The following is a 24,576-nucleotide window of genomic DNA, read 5'->3' as shown; positions in this document are numbered from 1 at the left end:
GCCTTTCTTGGGAATTTTGGGCAATTGCGTCCTGTTTTATTACTATTTCCATGTGCAACATCACACAAGAGAATAGTAAAAGTAAACAAATACAACATGCTGCATACTGTCCCATTGTCAACAGATATATTTACGGCTCTGAAAATAACACGATGCACTATGTGAGTTAATTGATGCCTTGGGCTGTTTGTGGTTGGGACATTTATAAGGGGACATAATGAACCGGACTGCCCTGTACGAATAGCTAATTGTCATCAGAACAATATTCGGCATTGAATGAGGCAATTACCAGAGGCACCTTAAAGCTGTAAACTCAATGTAAACATTAAAGTCAATTTAGGCATATTAAAAAAAAAGTTATATTTTGTACAACACAATGGATGTGTTTTTTTAGGGTGTGTTTTTGGCAAAAGAGAAATACATTTACTCCATGGCATTCTTGGCAAGCAAAATATTTGAGTAAGGCTATGAGCACTGTGTGCATTTAACTGAATATATACATCTGACAAAATCTTTCCATACATACATTAATATTTCCATAGGACCCCGTTAAGTAGACAGAGGTAACAAAAAAGTGTCCATTTAGCCTCCATCTGACTGTTGTCTGATGGCACACTGGCTTTTCATCTCTGTAGAAAAGCTCACCAGACTAAACTTTCCTATACAGAGGACCACCACAAGTAACCCACCGTAGGTTTACCATTTATTGGCCTCTATGGGACAAATAAGTATTGAGGGTATAAATACAACAAAATGCTCAGAAGTAATGTATAAGATAATGTAAAAATAATGAAGAAATCTATTGTTTGTGTTTCGCCTGGCATGGTAGTGAGACCCAAAAGGGAAATTAATGCCAGAACTGATGACAATATTTTCTGTGGACTTGTTCCCAGCATATAGTGCATTACTTGTTGCTATGGACCGGTCCTAGAACTACATAAGTGTAAAATTTGTTACATTCTTAGATCCTACTTTGATACTTCTATGGAAGATGAACCGGTGCACAAAGTGCACAATTTTATCATCAGTTGTGACTGAAGTTCATGCATAAAATAACTGACATATGGGAACCTCACCTTAATGAGGCTGTCTCATGACATTCTGATCCCTGCAGATCCCCACAATAAAGAGGCAGTGGCAGTCTTTAATTTAAAAAAATGAAATAAATAAATATATATATATACAGTGGAGGAAATAAGTATTTGATTCCTTGCTGTTTTTGTAAGTTTGCCCACTGACAAAGACATGAACAGTCTATAATTTTAAGGGTAGGTTAATTTTAACATTGAGAGATAGAATATCCCCAAAAAAATCAAGAAAATCACATTGTATAAATTAGATGAAGAAACTGTCATGTAAATACATGCACTGTGGTTAACAAGCATTGCTTAAGTACCAGTGGCTATGGTGTTTAATGGAAAAGGAATAGACAGTTACAATCTTGCAACATATGTAGCATCTCAGTACATTCTTGCACCAAAAAAAGAGTATTCATGTAGCACATGAAGACAGGACCTTTTCCTTCTCATTGGTTAAAGGAAAAATAAATGTATTATATGGAATATTACTGCATCTATAAAGTAAGTGCTTATAAATGGTCCTAGGTTTTGTTTGTAAAGTATTTCCTTGGACGCTTATAAGACATTTGACTTGTATTTTATATTGTTTATATAATCATTTTATGTCATTTATAAAATCATGGTTTTATATTAAAATCTTACATTACGTAGACAAGTACCCAGTGATTCTGCCACCTGTAATTCATTTCTTGTGTCAGTTAACATGATCTAATAAAATGGGGAAGATTTGTAACATTTACTGGTAACGCAGTATCATCTTCCAATAACAAGTCATAAAAACCTGTTACTTCTTTCAGACAGGCCATTCCCTAGAAGAGGTGCCAGATACAACACCATGAAAAAGAAGTGTCACAAATGTCACAGCAGATGGCTAGCACCACAGAATATCTCTACAATGCTATCACTGTTTTTTCTGACATTTCTGCCAACAACTAACAGCATGAGACAAAATATTCCCCGGCTCAAACTTTCTTACAAAGGTAAGTCTATAACAGTGGCTTGATATTTTTAATGTCTTTGACTGTAATTTGTAAGGTACCTCTTTTCTGTGCTATGAGTGGATTACACTTATATGCATTTTTATTGAACTGTAATGTCCCCTTGATATCCCCTGCTCCAAAGATATTGATTCATTTGTAGAGATAAGTGAATTTGAGTGCTATTCTAATCAAATTTTACATAAATCTGTATTCTTCAAACTAAAGTTTTTTTTGTGATTTACTCTGTGCGAATGATGACCGCCATTTTGCTGAAGCATAGAGGATATTGAAAATGGTTAAAAAGAAAAATAATAATACTCACCTGATTCCTTGTCCTGCCTTGCCTGTCTGGTCCTCAGGTCCCCTTCTTTTCTACTTTAGCTGTCAAGCCCATTCTCTCCAATGTCTTCGCTTCAGTACGAGTCTACAGAGTTGATTAGGTCTTCAAGGTTGCTGCTCGCCATGACATTGCAGCACACATATAAATAATAAAATTACGATGTTAGACACCTGGGTGACAGCATGGTGAACTGTGATCTCTGAGTCCTAGTCGACCCGGAAGACCCGTCCTGGAGTGAGGACACCAGAGAGAATGGGTGTGATGGCTGACGGGCAAAAAAGAGCAGAGGACAAGACAATAGGCTGCATGGATGGCAGGACAGATAAGCGGTGAGGTATATAATATTTTTTTTTACATGCTGCTTTTGTTATGCTATGGGGTGTACAGAGACCACAGAACAAAGTTAGGAACATTCAATTTGCATTGAATAACTTAACTGAAATCAAATCTTCCTGTAAAATCCGCGTGATTTTCATATTCTCAATTCGCTTGGCTTTGTCTTTATAGGCATAAGAGTGAATAACAGAATTTAAGATGTGTTCTGTTTTACATATTTATTTGTGGGTTTGCTGAGTTATATTCTGAAAATAGCAAGATTAGCAAACCCTGCAAACCTAGTACATGAAAGTGCCTGGTGTGCTTGTGACATTCAATTTTACTGAAATTGGTATCCATAAAAATCAACTTCAATAGAAAGGATGATTTTTGTATCATGTGTTCATTTAAAATAGAGAAAGAAAGAGATAATGATTTAATTGTAAATGCAGTATATTAGCACAATATTATGTTAGATTTCAGCAATCTTTAAACTTAGGACCACAAATGTGACAGATCTTATTAGAATCTTCTAGGAGGCTCCTGATTTAGCTGAGGGACCATCAGACAATGACCTGGGTGAGTGTTTACAGGAGGAAAACAGCCATGCAAGGATGATTATGGCTGCCGAAACTTCACTGTCAACCCCAATCCCATGGTCAATGCCAAAGCCTAAGAATATTGCCATGAATTTAAGTACTAAGATTTGCACAGTGACTAGAAAATTCAGATTTTGATGCTGTACATCAGTACATGTTTACAGGAGAATGATGGCTCTGTGGTTAGCTATATTAGTAATAAACATAACTTCTATAATTATTACATTTGCACAAAAATGTATAACACCCTTGCTTGCATCACACGTTTGGTTATGATGTATAGTTTTGTAAATGTACATAGATTTTCTTGAGTAAAATTCCTTTAATCTGTCACCAGTAGTTCAGATTTCCTGTTAGTCTGGTACAAACACACATACATCTGGGTGGTCCAGAATTTCCAGGTGTAAATGTGGAAGTAAAAGGTTACAAATACCAAAAGAATCAGGTCACCATTAGGTTTCAACCCTGGACGTCACATTTTCCTGTATTACGTAGGCAAACATTTCTAGTCTGCTGTGTGTATCAGTGTTCCATAAACCGCAGCATTCATAGCAAATAAGATGTTAAATCATCAAACAATTATATTACTACATTAAACTACTTAACAAATATGTAAATATATTTCCTATTATATAGTTAGTTGCTCGCTGGTGAAATAGCTTGAATCTTCTCTAACGTCAAGTCAAGCTTTTATGTGTAGGTGAGTAAACTCAAAAAACTGTTCCACCCATAGAACTGTGAAGTGATTATTTAACAGCACAGCTATTAAGTCATAGATAAAAAATGCAGAAAAAAAAGATTATTAGGTGTAGCCCTGTTTACAGTGACTTAAAATTGGATGTCATTTTTGCTTTTTTTTTTTTAAATGTACTGTGGAATGAAAGAGAAGGGGAAAATTACGCTACATATGGTTTCATAATGATGCCTTCTCTCACATCCCACCCTCCTACCAAAAAAAGTTTAAAATCACTGCAAATGCCTCCTGGTCAGGAAATTGTCAATTACTATTAACGTTCTTCTTTGAAAACACCCTGTCTTCTTCTTTCAAAGCATTGAAAATATATAGATGTTAGGTCATGCCTGAATATCCTGAGCTCGCTCTATTCCCTATTGTATCATGCATACAGGAGAATGCACAGGATATTCGCACACAATCCGATACCTTTGTCAGCACATACTAGTAACAAAGTGTGGCAAATTTTTATTAATAATTCAGAAGGATATGTTATAAAAAATGTGGAAGGCAAATAGTACTTATGCTTTGAAATACTTTTCCATTGACATGGACATGTAATATAAATATGATAAACAGTAATGAGAGATGAGCTGATCTGGAAAAAATTCTAATTCACCAGATCGAGACGATTTCTCCCAGGATATTCGATTTGCAGCAAAGTTATTTTCTGCAAATTGAATGTCCCTGATTATGATCTGCGGTCTCTCAAGACGCCAGAGCATAATAAATGTAATAAGTAAAAGATAGAAAAATGCTTAAACTCACCTCACCACCCATTTCTCCATCCTCTCTGCTCATCGTCCCCTATCCAATCCTCTTAACATCTTCTTATAAGCACTGCGAGTACAAAGAGACGCTAAGTCAGGACATCCGGCTCTGATGGGGCCCAGGAGGGTCCTGTACATGTCTTAACATTACACACACATGTGCAGAACCATCTCAGACCTCATCAATGCAGGAAGTCTTGGCTAAAGGTGAGCGAACCAGAACTTTAAAATTCTGGGGTTCATGCTGGACACTATCTCCGAATACTGACTTTTTCCAAACGTCCATCTTAATGTTCGGAGTTCCAGGAAAAGGAAAGAGAGTGAATTTTTCAGCTCCGAAGTTCGGGTCCCTATTCATTTTGATGGGGTTCAGGTTCATGTTCAACTTCAGGTAAAGTTCTGGTACCTGAAACGAACTTTGAAGATAAAGTTTGGTTGGGTACCAGAACCCGAACCTCCGTGGGTCCGCTCATCCCTAGTCCTAGATTACATGAAGAATCCCTGGATTTCAGCGGTTGCGGCGATAGAAGATGCAACGAGGAACAGACAGCAGCCAGTGAGGTGAGCAGCCAGTGAGTATTTTTATTATTTTTAACCTTTTAATGGCCTTTGTGTTTAAGCAAATACAATATAAATATACTGTATGATGGTCACTAAAATGAATTTCACTAGTGCTTGTTTGGTACAGGAAATATTTACTTAGGGTTATAGAGTCTGATGTTTGAGCAGAGGTCAACAAGGGATTGTGTTTCCTAAGGGAAAACTTGAAACTAAGAAGTTCACCCAATATTAAGTATCTATTTTTGGGTGTGGTTAAATTAAAAAGATAAAATATGCAATATTATTCACTTCCAGTAATCCATCCTAGTTAAATTTCCGGAAACTAGTGCAATGGGACACTAAAAAAGCACAAGACATCCCTCTCCTCTCTGTATCTCTTGTAATTAAACATTGACTGGGGAACTCAAAAAATGGTGACAAATGCTCAGCTGTGTTTGCACAGTGGCAGACAGAGCCCTGCATATCAGCAGTGCAGTTCAGTCCAATTGTGGGGAGGGACTGATGTAGCTGATGAGAATATTTGTGTAGCAGTGGGAATATGCAGGTGCTATATCAGCAAAAATAAAAAAACATACATGTCCAGACATGACGCACGAAATATTGTCCCTTAGCAGTTTTATGCAGTACTTTATTAGAACCTGTCAGTTCTCCTGAAATGTCTAAGTAGTACGTGCATTATATTTAGGATAATCCTGGTGCACCAGTGTTTTTGGAGGTAGATTCCAAATGTATACTGTCTTCATATTTCCTAATACTTTCTGTATTCCCTTGAAAAATAGGGTGATCACCCGGATACTTCTATTATATATACACTGCTCAAAAAAATAAAGGGAACCCTTAAACAACACAATGTAACTCCAAGTCAATAACACTCCTGTCCAGTTATGAAGCAACACTGATTATGAATTAATTTCTCCTGCTGTTGTGCAAATGGAACAGACAACTGGTAGAAATGATAGGCAATTAGCAAGATACCCTCTATAAAGGAGTGGTTCTGCAAGTGGTGATCACAGACCATTTCTCTGTTCTCATCCTTTTTGGCTGTTGTTTTGGTCACTTTTTAATTTTGCCATTGCTCTCACCCCTAGAGGTACAGTAGCATGAGGCGGTGTCTACAGTACAACCCACAGAAGTTGCTCAGGTAGTGCGGTTCATCCAGGATGGCACATCAGTGCGAGCTGTGGCAAGAAGGGTAGCAGTGACTGTCAGCACAGTGTCCAGAGCATGGAGCAGATACCAGGAGATGTGGAGAGAGCCATAGGAGGGAAACAACCCAGCAGCAGGACCGTTACCTCCTCCTTTGTGCAAGGAGGAACAGGAGGAGCACTGCCAGAGCCCTGCAAAATGACCTCCAGCAGGCCGCAAATGTGCATGTGTCTGCACAAACGGTTAGAAACCGACTCCATGAGGGTGGTATGAGGGCCCGACGTCCACAGATGGGGGTTGTGCTCACAGCCCAACACCGTGCAGGACGCTTGGCATTTGCCACAGAACACCAGGATTGGCAAATTTGCCACTGGCGCCCTGTGCTCTTCACAGATGAAAGCAGGTTCATACTGAGCACATGTGACAGACGTGACAGTCTGGAGACGCCTTGGAGAGTGATCTGCTGCCTGCAACATCCTTCAGCATAACCGGTGTGGCAGTGGGTCAGAAATGGTGTGGGGTGGCATTTCTTTGGAGGGCCGCACAGCCCTCCATTTGCTCTCCAGAGGTAACCTGATTGCCATTAGGTACCGAGATGAGATCCTCAGACCCCTTGTGAGACCATGTGCTGGTGTGGTTGGCCCTGGGTTCCTCCTAATGCAGGACAATGCCAGACCTCATGTGGCTGGAGTGTGTCAGCAGTTCCTGCAAGATGAAGGAATTGAAGCTATGGACTGGCCCGCCTGTTCCCCAGACCTGAATCCGATTGAGCACATCTGGGACATCATGTCTCGCTCCATCCACCAACATCACACCACAGACTGTCCAGGAGTTGGCGGATGCTTTAGTCCAGGTCTGGGAGGAGATCTCACAGGTGACCATCCGCAACCTCATCAGGAGCATGCTCAGGCGTTGTAGGGAGGTCATACAGGCACATGGAGGCCACACACAATACTGAGCCTCATTTTGACTTGTTTTAAGGACATTACATCAAAGTTGGATCAGCCTGTAGTGTGTTTTTCCACTTTAATTTTGGGGGTGACTCCAAATCCAGGCCTCCATTGGTTAATAAATTTGATTTCCATTGATGACTTTTGTGTGATTTTGTTGTCAGCACATTCAACTTTGTACAGAACAAAGTATTCAATGAGAATATTTCATCCATTCAGATTTAGGATGTGTTATTTGAGTGTTCCCTTTATTTTTTTGAGCAGTGTATATATGTATATATATATTTATTTATATATATATATATATATATATATATATTTATATATATATATATATATATACATTGCTGCATTACTAAAATGTCCAGGGGGTGTGTTCTGGCTGACCACGTACCTCCCCTTCAGGTGACTGATCACATGACTGTGACATCATCACAGGTCCTGTGCGCACAGAAGGATATACAGTACAGACCAAAAGTTTGGACACACCTTCTCATTTAAAGATTTTTCTGTATTTTCATGACTTTGAAAATTGTACATTCACACTGAAGGCATCAAAACTATGAATTAAAACATGTGGAATTATATACTTAACAAAAAAGTGTGAAACAACTGAAAATATGTCTTATATTCTAGGTTCTTCAAAGTAGTCACCTTTTGCTTTGATGACTGCTTTGCACACTCTTGGCATTCTCTTGATGAGCTTCAAGAGGTAGTCACCGGAAATGGTCTTCCAACAATCTTGAAGGAGTTCCCAGAGATGCTTAGCACTTGTTGGCCCTTTTGCCTTCACTCTGTGGTCCAGCTCACCCCAAATCATCTCGATTGGGTTCAGGTCTGGTGACTGTGGAGGCCAGTTCATCTGGCGTAGCACCCCATCACTCTCCTTCTTGGTCAAATAGCCCTTACACAGCCTGGAGGTGTGTTTGGGGTCATTTTCCTGCTGAAAAATAAATGATGGTCAAACTAAACGCAAACTGGATGGAATAGCATGCCGCTGCAAGATGCTGTGGTAGTCATGCTGGTTCAGTATGCCTTCAATTTTGAATAAATCCCCAACATTGTCACCAGCAAAGCACCCCCACACCATCACACCTCCTCCTCCATGCTTCACGGTGGGAACCAGGCATGTAGAGTCCATCTGTTCACCTTTTCTGCGTCGCACGAAGACACTCGGGTTGGAACCAAAGATCTCAAATTTGGACTCATCAGACCAAAGCACAAATTTCCACTGGTCTAATGTCCATTCCTTGTGTATTTTGGCCCAAACAAGTCTCTTCTGCTTGTTGCCTGTCCTTAGCAGTGGTTTCCTAGCAGCTATTTTACTATGAAGGCCTGCTGCACAAAGTCTCCTCTTAACAGTTGTTGTAGAGATGTGTCTGCTGCTAGAACTCTGTGTGGCATTGACCTGGTCTCTAATCTGAGCTGCTGTTAACCTGCGATTTCTGAGGCTGGTGACTCGGATAAACTTATCCTCAGAAGCAGAGGTGACTGGTCATCCTTTCTGGGGGCGGTTCTCATGTGAGCCAGTTTCTTTATAGCGCTTGATGGTTTTTGCAACTGCACTTGGGGACACTTTCAAAGTTTTCCCAATTTTTCGGACTGACTGACCTTAATTTCTTAAAGTAATGATGGCCACTCGTTTTTCTTTACTTAGTTGCTTTTTTCTTGCCATAATACAAATTCTAACAGTCTATTCAGTAGGACTATCAGCTGTGTATTCATCAGAATTCTGCATAACACAACTGATGGTCCCAACCCCATTTATAAGGCAAGAAATCCCACTTATTAAACCTGACAGGGCACACCTGTGAAGTGAAAACCATTTCCGGTGACTACCTCTTGAAGCTCATCAAGAGAATGCCAAGAGTGTGCAAAGGAGTCATCAAAGCAAAAGGTCGCTACTTTGAAGAACCTAGAATATAAGACATATTTTCAGTTGTTTCACACTTTTTTTGTTAAGTATATAATTCCACATGTTTTAATTCATAGTTTTGATGCCTTCAGTGTGAATGTACAATTTTCATAGTCATGAAAATACAGAAAAATCTTTAAATGAGAAGCTGTGTCCAAACTTTTGGTCTGTACTGTATAAACCCTGGTGGTTTTGAAACAGTGGGAGGCAAGAGGCCTGGTCCCTGAGTCTGGGACACCGTTAGCCTTGGAAGGCAAGAGGCCTGGTCCCTGTGTCTGGGACACCGTTAGCCATGGAAGGCTAGAGGCCTGGTCCCTGTGTCTGGGACATCGTTGGCCCTGGAGGGCACGTGGCCTGGAGACCACGTCTGGGGAGCCTTAAACCACAGCTGTGGCAGAACAGAGCTGATAGAAGCCGCTAGACCCGGCAAAGGTAAAAGCGGTTCTTTATATGGACATTGATGTGTTACCTTGCTGAAGTTTGTATCTGGAGCCAAGTGGGCATATCTGCCACTGAAAAGGCTCTAGGATATTACATGTGTAACATTCCTGCGTGTTACCGAGATGGACTATGTTATAAGCAGTTTATGATGTTTAATAAACTGCTGGACTGTAGATTACCGGAAAGCGTTGCATGTGTGCTTTAATTGACCCGGTGAAGTGAGTGCCCCTCAACATGATCGATAGCGCTACCCCATAACATATATATATATATATATATATATATATATATATATATATATATATATATATTGTATGTGGTCTATTCTGTATTGCAATCCTATCTGAAATTGACAGTGAGTGTTTCTCTGCCCCTTGCTAATGGGTCATGTACCTACAGAGTCTTATAGTGTCTGATCTCTGAAGGCTTTTTATTATCTACAAGCTGTACCCGGCCACACGTTGCTATCTCTTAAATTGAAATGGCATGTCCATTGGAATCATAGGAATGCGAAGAATGAGGACATCTTCACCTTTGAAAGGTCCTGTCAAGATTGTTGCTTCAACGATGTTGCTTATTAATTGTTTTACTGCAAGCCACGTGCCATTGCAAAGCTTTGGCTGGTTGATATTTCGCAACATAATAATTGGCACACTGATTTTCAGTTGCAGTACGTGCGGTGACATCAAAAATTCAAAAATTCTGTTGGATTACTAACCTCTTCAATACAGTAGTGTTTCGCAAATGTGTCATTTTGACATAACGTGAAGAGAGCAGTTAACGTTGTAGATGGGTATATAGTGTGTTTCTTTTACGTCCAACAGATGGGTATAGCTTGTCTTGCTTTTACGTCCAACAGCTGTTATATAAGAACATAGTAGGTATATAAAAACATGTGTGTATTCGACTGCAACGTTCATTTTTATTTATATAGATTATATATTATATATATAATATATATATCCTTACATTTTTATTTATATAGATATATATTTATCAAATGGAGCAATGCTGGCGCTGTTGATAGTTGTGCCCATCAGGCAGGCATGGTGGCAGCCTGTACCCTGTGACCCCTGCAGGCCTGTACTCTGCACAGGTCACTAAAGAGGTCGATACTTGCTGTCTGGTGTCACAATGGAGCCGGTCATGTCAGGGATTGCTAGTTATGCAATTCCCTAGTACAGAGGGAATGTGACAGGAGGGGGCGCAGAGATGAGGGCAGGCGGCGGCAGAGGAGGAAAGGGTGATCCACTTGACATGTCCCGGGCCGGTACCGGGCAGACCACAGAGCGTCTCCCGCCGGTGGCGTAGTGGGATTTGCACTTGCTCACTATCCACCCACTGCTGCGAGGCTCGGGCCCAGCTCAGCACCCAGAGCAGAGGCCACGGCCCGTGCCTCTCCATGCAGCCTCCCTCTCTCCTTCCCTTTCTCTCCTGCTTTTTGTTGCGCAGTCGGAAATAAGACTCACCTGCCGGAGGAGAAGAAGCTGCAGCGGTGCCGGAGAGCAGAGGTGGCCACCTCTCAGGCGGTGGTGGTGATGAGCAGCAGTGTCTTTCGGCCTTGGACAGACGGTCTTGTCATTCCCCTTCCCCCCCAACCTCCACGGGGGACACGAAAGGAGTAGAGCATAGGCAGCTTCTGAGGCAAATTAAGGAGAGGGAGAAGGGTTTATGAATGAGGGGGTGAGAATGCCGGGCGGCTGGGGAGAGTCAGCCTGGGACTGAGCTCGTAACACCACCCCCCTCCCGCTCTTGCTTTTACGTCCAACAGCTGGTATATTAAAACATAGGTATATAAAAACATGCATGTATTCGAATGCAATGTTGTGTCAAAATTTTGAAGCAATCGGTGAAGAACTTTCGGAGATTTAAGATTTTGAACAAGCAAACATTTACATTTTTATTTATATAGATTCACAGGATGAATGGTATAGATCTGATAGTTGATAATATAAAAGCACTATATCATACAAATATATTACTATGCAGGCATCCGCTGCTCTATTTTTAAATGCATCAAATGCTAATCAAAAGCAGAACTGCATCAGGTTGGAGGCAGTTTTCAGAGCACCTACCCAGTGACCACAGATTATGGACATGGCTGATTGACCTGGTCCTGCTAATCAATTCACACCATCTCTAGTGAACACTACTACAGAGTTTGCAGCAACACCTTCGAACATGAAGCCACTCCCCTGGTAAACATTTTGTATCAAAATATTTTGTAGAAAATTATTTACACAGTTGAAATAATTATCTGAAATGTCAATAAACTTAAGTTGAATAAGTCAGTAGATGTTTGACTCCCCAAAAAACAGTCTGAACTGATTGCATTTCCAAAATATTAATTATGTTGAAAGTCCTAGAATGTCTTTTTTTTTGGTTGCACTTCCTGGAATTAAAAAAAGAGGTCACTAAGAAATGTTCAAAGATGCAACAATAAATAAAGCATGAAAAGGTCAGTTAACCTTTTTAACAAGGAAGATTTACATTAAGTGTGTTTTTATAACTCAAAAAGCCAAACAAAATGACGTCTCTCCACTGTAAGACCCGACAACTCAGTGTGCTTCATGAATTTATAAAAGTTCAGAGTAAACTGTCTAAGTAGAATCGTTTTCAAATCGCTGTACTTCAAAATATTAAAATAAATCAATATATTACCAATTTCATTTACTTGTACCATGAAGGTATCTAAGGCATCTATTTTTTCAAGGGAAAGAATAGTTAATTTTTTCAGGCTATAAACGTAACACTGTAAAATAAAAACCTTTCCAAATGTGAAATAATATCAATATTGGAAAGGTCAAAATTAGGATAGGTCATCCATGTCTGATTGGTGAGGGTGCAGTGTTCGGCACCTCCACCAATCAGCTATTCTCAGTGTCGGCGGCCCAAACTGCTCAATTATTGAGCTGCACAGCGCAGCTTCGTCTGTTGTATAGTGGTCATGGCCAGGTACTGCACATCTACCCCCTATTGATTTGAATAGAAGGTGGATTGCAGTACTCGACCACGGCCACTATATTGTTGATGGAGCTGCGCTTTGCAGCTCTGTAACTAGTCAGGCCTGACCGCTGACACCGGGATCAGCTGATTGACAGGAATGTCCGGTGTCGCACCCCACCAATCAGACATTGATGACCCATCCTATGGATAGGCCATTCATTTTAAAGTAGTGAATAACCTCTTTAATGTAATGAATGAAACAGTCATCATTGATAATGCTTTGAGATATAAAATAGAAAGAGCACATGAGTGGCTTCCATGGAATAGCTGCAGACTAAAATGAGTGAGACTGAGGCAAGAGTAGTCAAACTAACCCTGTCAGTAACTGAAGGATAGAACTGGACACAGACAGACAATGTCACAAGACAGATCAGGATTGTGACGGGTGGATGTGGACCTACTGCGCCACTGGCTAGGCTTACCCTGGAGGGGCGTAGCTAAGTGACTACCTGGTATTCACTAGAGCCTCAGAAGGTGAGGATAGGCTTGGCTAGTCACAAGGTACCACTCCAGAGCAGTCCCCAGGACCCACAAGTCAGAGCAGGTATGCAAAGTACAGGAGGACAAGACAGAAGCATAGTGAGACTGTCCAAGGTCTGGGCAGGCAGCATAGGTTCAATATCGCCGAGGTCAGAAGTGGAGAGATGAAGATAGATGATAAAAGAGCAGGGTCAACAGCAGGAAAGACAGAAAAAATATGCACCAACAGGATCTAGAGACAATGAACTAGAAACCTCAGCTCAGCTGCTTAACATATTCCTTTCCTGGTAGACTATAGGCTGGGGAAGACACACCTTGCAGGACACAGCAGGGTTAAATTCCTTCAGGATCTGGCTGCTTCTCCCTATAGCCAGGTGGAGACAGTAGTGATGTGCAGCAGACTTTGGAAGTGCTGCATGAAGACTCAGTGCAGCTGCCTTACACAGGGAGGAGAAGAACAGAGTAGGGTGGCGCTGAGAAGGCATAAGAGTTGCTGGCATGACAAGGATCAAGATTAGAACAAAACAAGTATAGCACCAGAAATCAAGGAATAAACTAAGTAATAACTGGCAACTCCAAGCAGCCTGCTCAGAGTTTAAATTAGATATTGTAATGCCCAGTAAGCAAGAAGATGGAGGTTATTACACCTACTGAGGAGCTGGAGAGATCACACACACTCTCCCTGACTAGGCGGCCCCAAGTTTCATCAACATAAATTCTTTGCTGGACAGCATGCGTACTTTGATAATAGTTTACTTTTATTACTTTGCAAAAGATAAATGTAAAGTGAATTAAAAATGAAACCTAAATCTAATGAATATTTGGTGTTACCAGCCTTTGCTATAGAAAAAGCATCAATTCTTCAACAAGTGTAGTCAGGGATTTTATAGGATTATAGTAAGATATATGATATACATTGAGAACTGTAGACTCAGTGGTTGGCCAAGGAAATTTAAAGGGAATCTGTCAGCAGGTTTTTGCTATTTAATGAGAGCAGCATAATATATGGCAAGTGAGATGGATTTCAAGGATGTGTCACTCACTTGGCAGTATGTTGTAGCTTCAATACAGTTAGTGTTTTATCATCAGGAGATTATTACTAGAGAACTACATCTCACGTGCACTGCAGTCCCGGTAATCTGAGTAACTCCACCCCCATCACTGTTTAGCAGCTTGCTCACAGTGCACAGTGTACTCAGGAAGCTGCCAGTCAGGGGTGTGGGCAGGGTTATAAACAGATCAGCTTTCTGAGCACTTCTACATATACAACAAAGAAAACAAGGATTATAGCAAAACTACAGTAAGCAGCCCAGTAAGTGATACATCACTGGAATCAAAGTGTCTGTCCCTACATTATTCTTCTCTCAGATAACATAGCAAAAACATGCTGACAAATTCCCTTTAATTGAGCAGCTGAAACACAAATCATGTTTACTTACCTTTGAAATCCGAAGATGTCAGTAGTGGACATCTTCCATCAGCTCAAAACTGGTATTAGTGGGAATTAACTACTGTAATCTAGTGTTCGAAGAAGTCTGACCAGGTGGTCTTTATGGCCTAAACGTAGCTAAAAAAGCCTTACCTTAGACATAGAAGCAAGGCCAAGTGATTCAGCTATGCACAAAAACAAAGGAACTGAGGTGCAGAAAAATGACAGAAGGGGGTCTAGACTGAATGAGTCAAAATGTGAAAAATTTGGCTGTAACAAAAGGCAGTTTGTTCACCAAAAGACTGGAGAGCAGTACAGTTATGAATGTCTGCAGGAAACAGGGAAGCATGATGGAGGTTCCTTGCAAGTTTAGGCTGCATTTCAGAAAAAGGAGTTGGGGGAATTGGTAAGAATTAATTTTGCTAAATATAGGAAGATATTTATCCGTCATGCAGTACAATCAGGGAGGCATCTGATTGACTTCAGATTTATTCTACAAGAAGACAACTACCCCAAACATACAGGCAATGACATTAATAACTATATTCAACATAAAGAAAAACAAAGAAATATGGCCTTAACAAAGCCCTGATGTAAACATCATCAAGTCTGGCTGAATTTTTATTACCTGTATTTCTGACTTGAAAAAGGCCTATTATGGCCGAAACATTGCATCATCTACCTCATTTTATATACTTTTGCCGTATGTTTTAAAGATGGAATAAAAGTTATGTCTTATCCCTATGAGAATTCTCTGGTGCCTCGGACCTTTCTGGAATTTGTGTTGCCTTTGTTCTTGTGGGGGGTCACCCCAAGTCTGCACAGAGTGGCAATTGGTGCATGTGAAATATCCACTGGACTGACGAAACATCATCAAATCTGTCAGGGATTGCATGAAGAAACAAAGATTTACACAAGTCTATATCCACTGAGGATCTGTCATTCGAAGGTGTTTGGAACAATCTCCTTGCCGAGTTCCTTCAAAAACTGTGTGCAACTGTTCACAGGAGAATTGATGCTCTTTTGAAGGCAAAGGGCAATCACACCAAATATTAATTTGTTTTACTTTTCTCTTTTGTTCATTCACTTTACACTATGTTAGTTGATAAAAATAATTTATTGTCTATTTTTTAAATAATTTTTTCCAAACCTGGCTTAAACGTTTACACAGAATTGTATATTTTTTCTTACCATTAGACCCTTTGTACTACCAAAGTTTATATTGCACAAAATAAGGATATATGCTTCCTCCTACCCTTATACATATATCAAGTTGTTATTTAGAGGGTTAAACAGTTAGAGTGAGTTCATTGCATACCACATCCCATGTTTATGTGTACTTACGTAACCATTTTACAGAAAACCATGACATGCACCAGCTGCTTCTGGCCAGCATATGTCCAAATGCTTGAAAAGTATTAGAATTAATATACGGTGTATGTTATCTTCCATATGTTCTTCAGATGATCATGTGTCCTAACCAACCACTCTCTCACATTCTCCTCTTTGTTTTCAAATTCTGGGTATATAGTGCTGCACTGAAAGTATATACAGGGTGGTCCAAAAGTAGGTGGACAGAAAGTGTAATAAGGTTATGAAGGTTATGGAACAGTCACAGGAGATAAGTATCTCGAAATTCTAATGAATCAAGTTGTTCTCCAGTTACAGCAACAGCCTAATTCAAATGACATTTTTTTCCAACAAGATGGGGCCCCTCCACATTATTCAAGAGTAGTCCGCGAGTATCTTGATGAAACATTTCCTAATAAATGGATTGGCTGAAGAGGCCCACTTGATTGGCCGGCACGTTCACCAGACTTGACCCCAATGGATTTTTTCTTTTGGGGAGTACTCAAGGACAAAGTTTATAGTTGAAAACCAAAAAGTGTCAGTGATTTGAAAAATTACATAAGAGATGCATTTCAAGAAATTAATACCCAAAGAGACTTGTACAAAAAAGTTTCTCGAAGCGTAAGAGGCAGACTTCAAAGCTGTGCAAATTGTAATGGAAAACAGTTTGAGCACCTGCGTTGATAAAATGTAAGGGGTTTTGTAACATTGTTCAGAATAAAATGTAATTGTCAATGTTATGCTTGTGTTAGTAAATAGAATTTTATATATAACTCAAAATAAATGTTATTATTTTCTGGCCACCTACTTTTGGACCACCCTGTATACAGTACAGACCAAAAGTTTGGACACACCTTGGACACACCTTCTCATTGAAAGATTTTTCAGTATTTTCATTACTATGAAAATTGTACATTCACACTGAAGGCATCAAAACTATGAATTAACACAAGTGGAATTATATACTTAACAAAAAAGTGTGAAACAACTGAAAATATGTCTTATATTCTAGGTTCTTCAAAGTAGCCACCTTTTGCTTTGATGACTGCTTTGCACACTCTTGGCATTCTCTTGATGAGCTTCAAGAGGTAGTCACCGGAAATGGTCTTCCAACAATCTTGAAGGAGTTCCCAGAGATGCTTAGCACTTGTTGGCCCTTTTGCCTTCACTCTGTGGTCCAGCTCACCCCAAACCATCTCGATTGGGTTCAGGTCTGGCGTAGCACCCCATCACTCTCCTTCTTTGTCAAATAGCCCTTACACAGCCTGGAGGTGTGTTTGGGGTCATTGTATATATATGTATATATATGTATATATACAGTGCCTACAAGTAGTATTCAACCCCCTGCAGATTTAGCTGGTTGACACATGCGGAATTAACTTGGCATTGTGACATTTGTACTGTAGATCAGCCTGGAAGTGGGAAATGCACTGCAGCAAATTTTGGTTTTGATTTTTTTTTTTTTTTTTAAAAGCGTTAAAAGTTAATTCAGAGTGTCATTTATTATTCAACCCCTCAAACCACAAGAATTCTGTTTGGTCCCCCAAAAGTATTAAGAAGTAGTTCAGGCACCAAGAATAATGAGCTTCACATGTGTGGATTAAAGATCTCTTTTGCCAGCCTTTTCTGACTATTTAAGACCCTCCCCAAACTTGTGAACAGCACTCAGACATGGTCAACATGGGAAAGACAAAGGAGCATTCCAAGGCCATCAGAGACAAGATCGTGGAGGGTCACAAGGCTGGCAAGGGGTACAAAACTCTTTCCAAGGAGTTGGGCCTACCTGTCTCCACTGTTGGGAGCATCATCCGTAAGGCTTATGGAACTACTGTTAGCCTTCCACGGCCAGGACAGCCTTTGAAAGTGTCCTCCCGTGCCGAGGCCAGGCTTGTCCGAAGAGTCAAGGCTAACCCAAGGACAACAAGGAAGGAGCTCCGGGAAGATCTCATGACAGTGGGGACATTGGTTTCAGTCAATACCATAAGTAACGTACTCCACCGCAATGGTCTCCGTTCCAGACGAGCCCGTAAGGTACCTTTACTTTCAAAGCGTCATGTCAAGGCTCGTCTACAGTTTGCTCATGATCACTTGGAGGACTCTGAGACAGACTGGTTCAAGGTTCTATGGTCTGATGAGACCAAGATCGAGATCTTTGGTGCCAACCACACACGTGACGTTTGGAGACTGGATGGCACTGCATACGACCCCAAGAATACCATCCCTACAGTCAAGCATGGTGGTGGCAGCATCATGCTGTGGGGCTGTTTCTCTGCCAAGGGGCCTGGCCATCTGGTCCGCATCCATGGGAAGATGGATAGCACAGCCTACCTGGAGATTTTGGCCAAGAACCTCCGCTCCTCCATCAAGGATCTTAAGATGGGTCGTAATTTCATCTTCCAACAAGACAACGACCCAAAGCACACAGCCAAGAAAACCAAGGCCTGGTCCAAGAGGGAAAAAGTCAAGGTGTTGGAGTGGCCTAGTCAGTCTCCTGACCTTAACCCAATTAAAAACTTGTGGAAGGAGCTCAAGAATAAAGTCCACATGAGACATCCAAAGAACCTAGATAACTTGGAGAAGATCTGCATGGAGGAGTGGGCCAAGATAACTCCACAGACCTGTGCTGGCCTGATCAGGTCTTATAAAAGATGATTATTAGCTGTAATTGCAAACAAGGGTTATTCCACAAAATATTAAACATAGGGGTTGTATAATAATTGACCCACACTTTTATGTTTAAAATTTAATAAGATTCAAGAGAGCAACATAACTTTTTGGTTTGTAAGATTTATGCTTCTGTTCATAAAACCTACTCTCGTTTGCAGTTTGAAGGCTCTAACTTATTTGCATCTTATCAAACCAGCTAAATCTGCAGGGGGTTGAATACTACTTGTAGGCACTGTATGTATATATACAGTTATATGAAAAAGTTTGGGCACCCCTATTAATCTTAAGCTTAATGTTTTATAAAAATTGGTGTTTTTGCAACAGCTATTTCAGTTTGATATATGTAATAACTGTTGGACACAGTAATGTTTCTGCCTTGAAATGAGGTTTATTGTACTAACAGAAAATGTGCAATCTGCATTCAAACAAAATTTGACAGGTGCATAAGTATGGGCACCCTTATCATTTTCTTGTTTTAAATACTCCTACCTACTTTTTACTGACTTACTAAAGCACTTTTTTTGGTTTTGTAACCTGATTGAGCTTTGAACTTCTTAGCCAGGTGTATGCAATCATGAGAAAAGCTACTTAAAGTGGCCACTTGCAAGTTGTTCTCCTGTTTGAATCTCCTCTGAAGAGTGGCATCGTGGGCTCCTCAAAACAACTGTCAAATGATCTGAAAACAAAGATTATTCAACATAGTTGTTCAGGGGAAGGATGCAAAAAGCTGTCTCAGAGATTTAACCTGTCAGTTTCCACTGTGAGTAACATAGTAAGGAAATGGAAGAACACAGGGACAGTTCTTGTTAAGGCCAGAAGTGGCATGCCAAGAAAAACATCAGAAAGGCAGCGAAGAAGAATGGTGAGATCAGTCAAGGACAATCCTCAGACCACCTCCAGAGAGCTGCAGCATCAACTTGCTGCAGATGGTGTCACTGTGCATCGGTCAACTATACAACGCACTTTGCACAAGGAGAAGCTGTATGGGAGAGTGATGCGAAAGAAGCCGTTTCTGCAAGCACGCCACAAACAGAGTCGGCTGAGGTATGCAAAAGCACATTTGGAGAAGCCAATTTCTGTTTGGAAGAAGGTCCTGTGGACTGATGAAACCAAGATTGAGTTGCTTGGTCATACAAAAAGGCGTTATGCATGGCGGCAAAAAAAACACAGCATTGCAACAAAAACACTTGCTACCCACAGTAAAATTTTGTGGAGGTTCCATCATGCTTTGGGGCTGTGTGGCCAATGCCGGCACCGGGAATCTTGTTAAAGTTGAGGGACGCATGGATACCACTCAGTATCAGCAGATTCTTGACAATAATATTCAAGGATCAGTGACAAAGTTGAAGTTACGCAGGGGATGGATCTTTCAGCAAGACAATGATCCAAAACACCGCTCCAAATCTACTCAGGCATTCATGCAGAGGAACAATTACAATGTTCTGGAATGGCCATCCCAGTCCCCAGACCTGAATATCATTGAACATCTGTGGGATCATTTGAAGAGGGCTGTCCATGCTCGGCGACCATCAAACTTAACTGAACTGGAATTGTTTTGTAAAGAGGAATGGTCAAAAATACCTTCATCCAGGATCCAGGAAATCATTAAAAGCTACAGGAAGCGACTAGAGGCTGTTATTTTTGCAAAAGGAGGGTCTACTAAATATTAATGTCACTTTTCTGGTGAGGTGCCCATACTTATGGACCTGTCAAATTTTGTTTGAATGCAGATTGCACATTTTCTATTAGTACAATAAACCTCATTTCAAGGCAGAAACATTACTGTGCCCAACAGTTATTACATATATCAAACTGAAATAGCTGTTGCAAAAACACCAATTTTTAAAAAACATTAAGCTTAAGATTAATAGGGGTGCCCACACATTTTCATATAACTGTATGTGTGTGTGTGTATTCTGCAATAACTGCTAGATGTAAATGTTCAGACTTTTTTATCTTGATGTTTTCTTCAATCTGTAATGCCCAAGGCTGTCTGAGTGAGTACATCGTAAATTAGTATAGGAATGTTCCCCAGGCTGATGTCTTCTAACATTTAACATTCAACAATTTATTGAGGAAGAACTGAATTTTCATGACTTTTATTAACTTTACAGTTGACTTTGCCAGAGAAACCCACAAGTTTCTCAACCATGAAAGTGAACAGGGGTTGGCACGGGGTGACAATAGGCCTCTTTGCCTTAGTCAGGATAGTACGATACTACGTTAGCGCAGTAAACTGAATCTTTGCCTATGTTAGATATGACACTGTGATAACTTGAGCTATCACATTTTCTATAGCATAATGAAATTACATAGACAGCATGTACTCAACTCTTCAGTGGTTATGTGGCAGACTGAAGTATAGCTTGAACTTCCAACTATGCTTTGTGTAGCTTTAGTGGAAGGCTTAACCAGGTTAGAAGAAATATGGATTAAGTGTCCACAATACATCCCTAAATATTGACGTATAAAGAAAAAGAACAAGTAAAACTGATTATAGATTAGATTTTTATAGTTAATTAACCATTAAAGGGGTTTTCTCAACATCTATCACTGGCCGCTCACAGGCATCATGTGACCCCCAGCTGCAGCCGTCTCAGACATCCGCTGATGTCACGACAAGTGCTTGCAACAGCCGGGGTCACGATCTTCCTAGTTCCACCAGGGGATGCCAGGCTGTGGGCGGGGTTACCCCCCGCGTCACACCCGGCATCCACCGCGTGCTCTGCCTCTCCCGATTCATTGGGAAGGTGCACAATGGATGCTGGGTGTGACGCGGGGGGTACCCCTGCCCACAACCCAGCAGCTACCGCGGGGACCCCAGCGCTGAGTCACGCCTCACATGTCGTGACATCAGCGCGGGGTCATGTGATGCCTGTGAGTGGCCACCGATAGCACCGCTCACAGGCATTATTATATGCAACGGAAGGTATTCACAAAAAGTCTTAGGTGCCCCGGGGGAATACATTGGGGGGGGGTAATATAAAGTAGTGCACAACCTCTTTAAACTATAGCTAGTGAGCAGCTTCTGCCTTTCCGTAGGATGAGCATGCTACTTCTTTTAACCGATTCACAGTTCCCAAATCATCAAGACGTTAGAAAGAAATAAAGAAAAAACGGAACATGTGCATAGCAATGTCATTTTTATATTGATGTGCATTATATTCATTTTGCGGTGGTTTTGAGGCTGTTTTTCAAGCCTGTTCCAGGCACAGTCTGCCTGAAAAAAATGTTGTGTGCACATACCCATAAACTGCCGAGGTGTCTGATAACCTAGGCAATGAGATGTAAGGAAAAAGTAAATGAATAAAAAATATAAATCCCTCCATTATTGATAACAGAAAGGATTTTTAATAACGAGTAAATTGCAAGGTTGCGAATTTTTACAAGCATTTTGCAGTTTTACCAATGCAATATAATGGGAATAACCATTTAATCCAATCATAGTTTATTGTGTGCAAATAAATATTACCGGTATATTACTAAAGGCAGAAAGTAAAGATAAACAGACCAATAATTCAATTTATAAACCTTTTGAGCAGTGAATAATGCAATGGCTCACTGACCAGTCTGGAGCTAGGTGGGTTCATACACAACGAGCTGCCATGCACTCTGTCTTTTGACACCCTTTTATTATAGGCAGCATTTATTATTATTATTATTATTATTATTATTATTATTTATTATAATAGCGCCATTTATTCCATGGCACTTTACATGTGAAAAATGGATATACGTACAAGAACAATTACAATAATCTTGAACACAATGTGACATCGACTGGTACAGGAGGAGCGAGGTCCCTGCCCGCGAGGGCTCACAATCTACAAGGGATGGGTGAGGATACAGTAGGTGAGGGTAGAGCTGGTCGTGCAGCGGTGTGGTGGATCAGTGGTTACTGCAGGTTGTAGGCTTGTCGGAAGAGGTGGGTCTTCAGTCTCCTTTTGAAAGTTTCCACGGTAGGCGAGAGTCTGACGTGTTGAGGTAGAGAGTTCTAGAGTAGGGGGGAAGCACGGGAGAAATCTTGTATGCAATTGTGGGAGGAGGAGATAAGAGAGGAGTAGAGACGGAGATCTTGTGAGAATCGGAGGTTGCATGCGGGTATGTAACGGGAGACTAGGTCAGAGATATATGGAGGAGATAGGTTGTGAATGGCTTTGTATGTCATGGTTAGGGTTTTGAACTGGACTCTCTGAGCAATGGGGAGCCAGTGAAGAGATTGACAGAGAGGAGAGGCCGGGGAATAGTGGGGGGACAGGTGGATTAGTCGGGCAGCAGAGTTTAGGATGGATTGGAAGGGTGCAAGAGTGTTGGAAGGGAGGCCACAGAGCAGGAGGTTGCAGTAGTCAAGGTGGGAGATGATGAGGGCGTGCACTAGTGTTTTTGCAGATTCATGGTTGAGGAATGTGCGGATCCCGGAGATATTTTTGAGTTGGAGTCAGCAGGAAGTGGAAAGGGCTTGGATATGTGGTTTGAAGGAGAGTTCAGAGTCCAGCGTTACCCCAAGGCAGCAAGCTTGATGGACTGGGGAGAGTGGACAGCCATTGACGTTGATAGATAGGTCAGTTGGTATGGGTGAATGAGATGGCGGAAAGATGATGAATTCTGTTTTGTCCATGTTAAGTTTTAGAAATCTAGCAGAGAAGAAGGATGAAATAGCAGACAGACATTGTGGGATTTTGGTTAGTAAGGAGGTGATATCGGGTCCAGAGAGGTAGATCTGTGTGTCATCAGCATAGAGGTGATAATGAAAGCCATGAGACTCTATGAGCTGTCCCAGGCCGAAGGTGTAGATGGAGGAGAGCAGGGGTCCTAGAACTGAACCTTGGTGGACACCGACAGATAGGGGGCGAGATGAGGAGGTAGTGTGTGAGTGGAAGACACTGAATTTCCTGTCTGTTAGGTATGAGGAGATCCCGGATAGGGCCAAGTCTGTGATGCCGAGAGATGAGAGAGTTTGTAGTAAGAGGGAATCGTCCACTGTGTCGAAGGCAGATGACAGGTCTAGGAGGAGGAGGACAGAGTAGTGTTGCTTAGATTTGGTGGTTAGTAGGTCGTTGGTGACTTTAGTCAGTGCAGTTTCAGTAGAATGGTGCGGTCGGAAACCAGATTGTAGGTGGTCGAAGAGGGAGCAGGAGGAGAGGTGGGAGGACAGCTCTGAATGGACTTGTTGTTCCAATAGTTTTGAAACATAGGGGAGAAGTGATATGGGGCGATAGCTAGTCAGAGAGGATGGGTCAAGGGAGGGCTTTTTGAGGATGGGTGTGATTGAGGCATGTTTGAAGCATGAGGGGAAGACACCAGATGTTAATGACAGGTTGAAGAGGTGGGCTAGGGCTGTGATGAAGATAGTGGTAAGGTTTGGGATGAGGTGGGATGGGATTGGGTCAAGTTTACAGGTGGTGAGGTGTGATTTGGAGATTAAAGAGGAAAGTTGATCTTCCGTAATGGTGGAAAAGGTGGTTTTGGAGGAGGAGGGTTGAGTAGGTGTGGGGAGGGGCTGTGGGGACTTTAGGCAAAAGCTTTGTCTGACTGTGTCAATCTTCTGCTTGAAGAATGAGGAAAAGTCTTCGGCTGAAATAAGAGGAGAAGGAGGAGGCACTGGGGGATGGAGGAGAGAATTGAAGGTGTTGAATAGTTGTTTGGGGTTGTGAGACAGGGAGGATATGAGAGATGCGAAGTATGTTTGTTTTGCTGCCTTGACTGTGGACTTGAAGGTAGCGAGGGACTGTTTGAATGTGATGATGTGCTCATTGGAGTGGGACCTTTTCCATCTACGCTCAGCAACCCTGGAGGCCCGTCGCAGTTCTTTAGT

The 24,576-nt window shown here is 41.3% G+C and overlaps 1 protein-coding gene across 7 annotated transcripts in view; it reads left to right on the top strand.

The window, feature by feature from the left end:
* SEMA3D (semaphorin 3D) overlaps window positions 1-24,576 on the top strand; it is a 306,858-nt gene that overhangs the window by 60,980 nt on the left and 221,302 nt on the right. For 5 of the 7 annotated variants that reach the window (XM_073652332.1, XM_073652334.1, XM_073652333.1 and 2 more), the window contains one exon: window positions 1,877-2,059. In XM_073652332.1, coding sequence (XP_073508433.1) covers window positions 1,915-2,059 — 145 coding nt within the window. In that variant the 5' untranslated portion in view covers window positions 1,877-1,914. The remainder of the gene's footprint in view (window positions 1-1,876; window positions 2,060-24,576) is intronic. The other 2 variants (XM_073652335.1, XM_073652336.1) reach the window with 1 other exon arrangement.

Source organism: Phyllobates terribilis, unplaced genomic scaffold, assembly GCF_046119375.1.
Source record: "Phyllobates terribilis strain yellow unplaced genomic scaffold, ASM4611937v1 Scaffold_11__3_contigs__length_659146591, whole genome shotgun sequence".
Taxonomy (NCBI): domain Eukaryota; kingdom Metazoa; phylum Chordata; class Amphibia; order Anura; family Dendrobatidae; genus Phyllobates; species Phyllobates terribilis.
This window is presented reverse-complemented; position numbering and strand designations above follow the sequence as displayed.